The sequence below is a fragment of the Acanthisitta chloris genome, unplaced genomic scaffold (assembly GCF_000695815.1).
Source record: "Acanthisitta chloris isolate BGI_N310 unplaced genomic scaffold, ASM69581v1 scaffold28672, whole genome shotgun sequence".
NCBI lineage: Eukaryota > Metazoa > Chordata > Aves > Passeriformes > Acanthisittidae > Acanthisitta > Acanthisitta chloris.
The window spans coordinates 4,754-6,894 of NW_008659207.1; the positions used below are offsets into that span (position 1 = coordinate 4,754).

General features: G+C 60.4%; 1 protein-coding gene across 1 annotated transcript in view; it reads right to left on the bottom strand.

Moving 5' to 3' along the window:
• The window catches only part of TMC6 (transmembrane channel-like 6), a 5,840-nt gene that overhangs the window by 2,124 nt on the left and 1,575 nt on the right, over nucleotides 1-2,141 (bottom strand). Inside the window, exons 6-11 of the mRNA XM_009069315.1 lie at nucleotides 1,937-2,134; nucleotides 1,472-1,662; nucleotides 1,254-1,398; nucleotides 858-1,013; nucleotides 514-689; nucleotides 286-367 (exon numbers count right to left, since the gene is read on the bottom strand). Coding sequence (XP_009067563.1) covers nucleotides 286-367; nucleotides 514-689; nucleotides 858-1,013; nucleotides 1,254-1,398; nucleotides 1,472-1,662; nucleotides 1,937-2,134 — 948 coding nt within the window. The remainder of the gene's footprint in view (nucleotides 1-285; nucleotides 368-513; nucleotides 690-857; nucleotides 1,014-1,253; nucleotides 1,399-1,471; nucleotides 1,663-1,936; nucleotides 2,135-2,141) is intronic.

Consider the following 2,141-nt stretch of genomic DNA (forward strand, 5'->3'; position numbering starts at 1 on the left):
AATTTCTTCCTCTAATAAGGAAGAAGCCACCAGCTCCTTTCATGCTGAATCTGGCCCTGCATGGCTCCAGGACAGCAGTACTAACCTCTTCCTTCGAGCAGACAACGTTCCGGCTGAGCCACTGGTAGCACAGCAGGCCAAGGATTCCTGTCTTCAGGATGAGGTTCCTGGGGTGGAGCAGGGCCAGAAACCCCTGAGTCCAGGGGACAGAGGGGCAAGGAAGAAGCCACCAGCTCCTTTCATGCTGAATCTGGCCCTGCATGGCTCCAGGACAGCAGTACTAACCTCTTCCTTCGAGCAGACAACGTTCCGGCTGAGCCACTGGTAGCACAGCAGGCCAAGGATTCCTGTCTTCAGGATGAGGTTCCTGGGGTGGAGCAGGGCCAGAAACCCCTGAGTCCAGGGGACAGAGGGGCTGAGCCCCACAGATGGGGTGCCCAGCTCCAAAACCTCCCCACACACAGCAAGTAGGGGTGCAGGACACTCCCTCTGCTATGGCCCTGGACAGCCCACCTGCACATCGCCACATGGACCTGTGTCACAGGGTGGTCTTGCTTCTCCCACTTTGCCAGACAGTTGTACAGGTGGGGCATCAGCGCGTTGAAGAGTGACACCACGAGGGGCAGGACCAGCAGGGTGGCCTCTTGCTGCCACCTGCCACTGCCCTGCGCTCGCTGGTCCTGCAGAACCTGGTGAGTAGCCACCGAGGTGAGCTGCTGTTGGCAGCCAGGTGTTCTTGAGGAGGGCAGCAAACACCGAGGCCAGGAGCAGAACTGCAACCAGGCTGCCCATCTCCCTCCCCAGTACTGCAACCCTGTCCCCCAACCCCAGGGAACCCAGGGCAAGTTGGCACTCACCATATGCATGTGCTCTGATAAGTAGTGTACAGCCAGCACACAGCCCAACACCGAGCTCAGCGTTAGGACCCAGGCCAGCAGCACCACGGTGTAGTGTGCCAGGCACTGGCAGAGGCTCCGGGAGTGGGGACGAGAGCGTAGCTCTGCCAGCAACTCCTGGAAGAGAGCAATGCCAGTGCTGCCCAACGTGCTCTGGGTCCAGAGTGAGGGTTTGTCCTGCTGCACTGCCATGGTACCCGGAGAGCTGACAGACACAACACTGGTGCAGGGTTGGGGTGGGGGGTGTTTGCAGCCGCAGGGCTCCCTGCTGCAGCGAGTGGGAGATCAGTGCTGAGCCCTGGGGTCTATACCAGCTTTGCTGCAGGGCACAGGGCCAGCTCTCTCCCAGCTCCTCACCTTCAGCTGGGTGCAGATGTTCTCACACTGCAGCTTCACAGAGCGCCTTTGGATCACCTTGAAGTCCCAGGTGCAGAAGACTTTGATGGCCAGGTCCTTCGCGGAGCTGCCCACGCGGTAGCTCTCTCGAAAAGAGCAGAACACACTGTGGAGAGGGTGAGGGCATCAAGGATCATGAAGGGCGAAGGCTGGCAGGGCCACAGGTGCTGCCAACCCACCTGTACACCAGCAGGATGCAGGTGACTAAGAAGGAGACCCCAACGCTGAACACATAGGCTAGTGGCATGTTGTAGGGGAGCTGGGGGGCTGCGAGGAGGCACGCGCTGCCGTCGGGGACAGAGGCACAGGGGTCATTGAGGGTGACGTTGCTGTAGTAGCCATAGTACAGCAGGGAGTGTGTGAAGTACCCCTGTGGGAAAGCATGTGATGGGGTCCACAGTGACCTTGTCAGTGCCCGTGGCTCCCTGCCCAGCCTGACACTCTGTGCCAGCCTCAGGGTCACAGAGCCCTGGGGTGGGGCAGCACTGGACACCCCCTCTACACCCACAGCACTGGTGGTTCTGGGGCCCCAGTGGAAGGCAGGGACTGGGGCATCACTGTGGTGGGGATGTGTGGCTGCACCCCAGGCTTGGAGCAGCCCCTGTCCCAGGGTGCACAGGCACTGGTGCGTGGGCTGTACTTACTGCTCCCGTGAGGAGCTCAAGGCCACTGAAGGATGGGGAGCTGGCCGAGGCAGGTGGGTATGCAGCCTGCAGGGCCACCACGAAGGTCAGGAGGATGAGGAATGAAAGGAAGTTGAACATAACAAGTGTCTTGAGGAAAAGGAAGTAGGAGAGGACACTGGAGCCGAAGCGGCCGCTGATCTGCTTCAGGGGGTAGTGCCAAGGC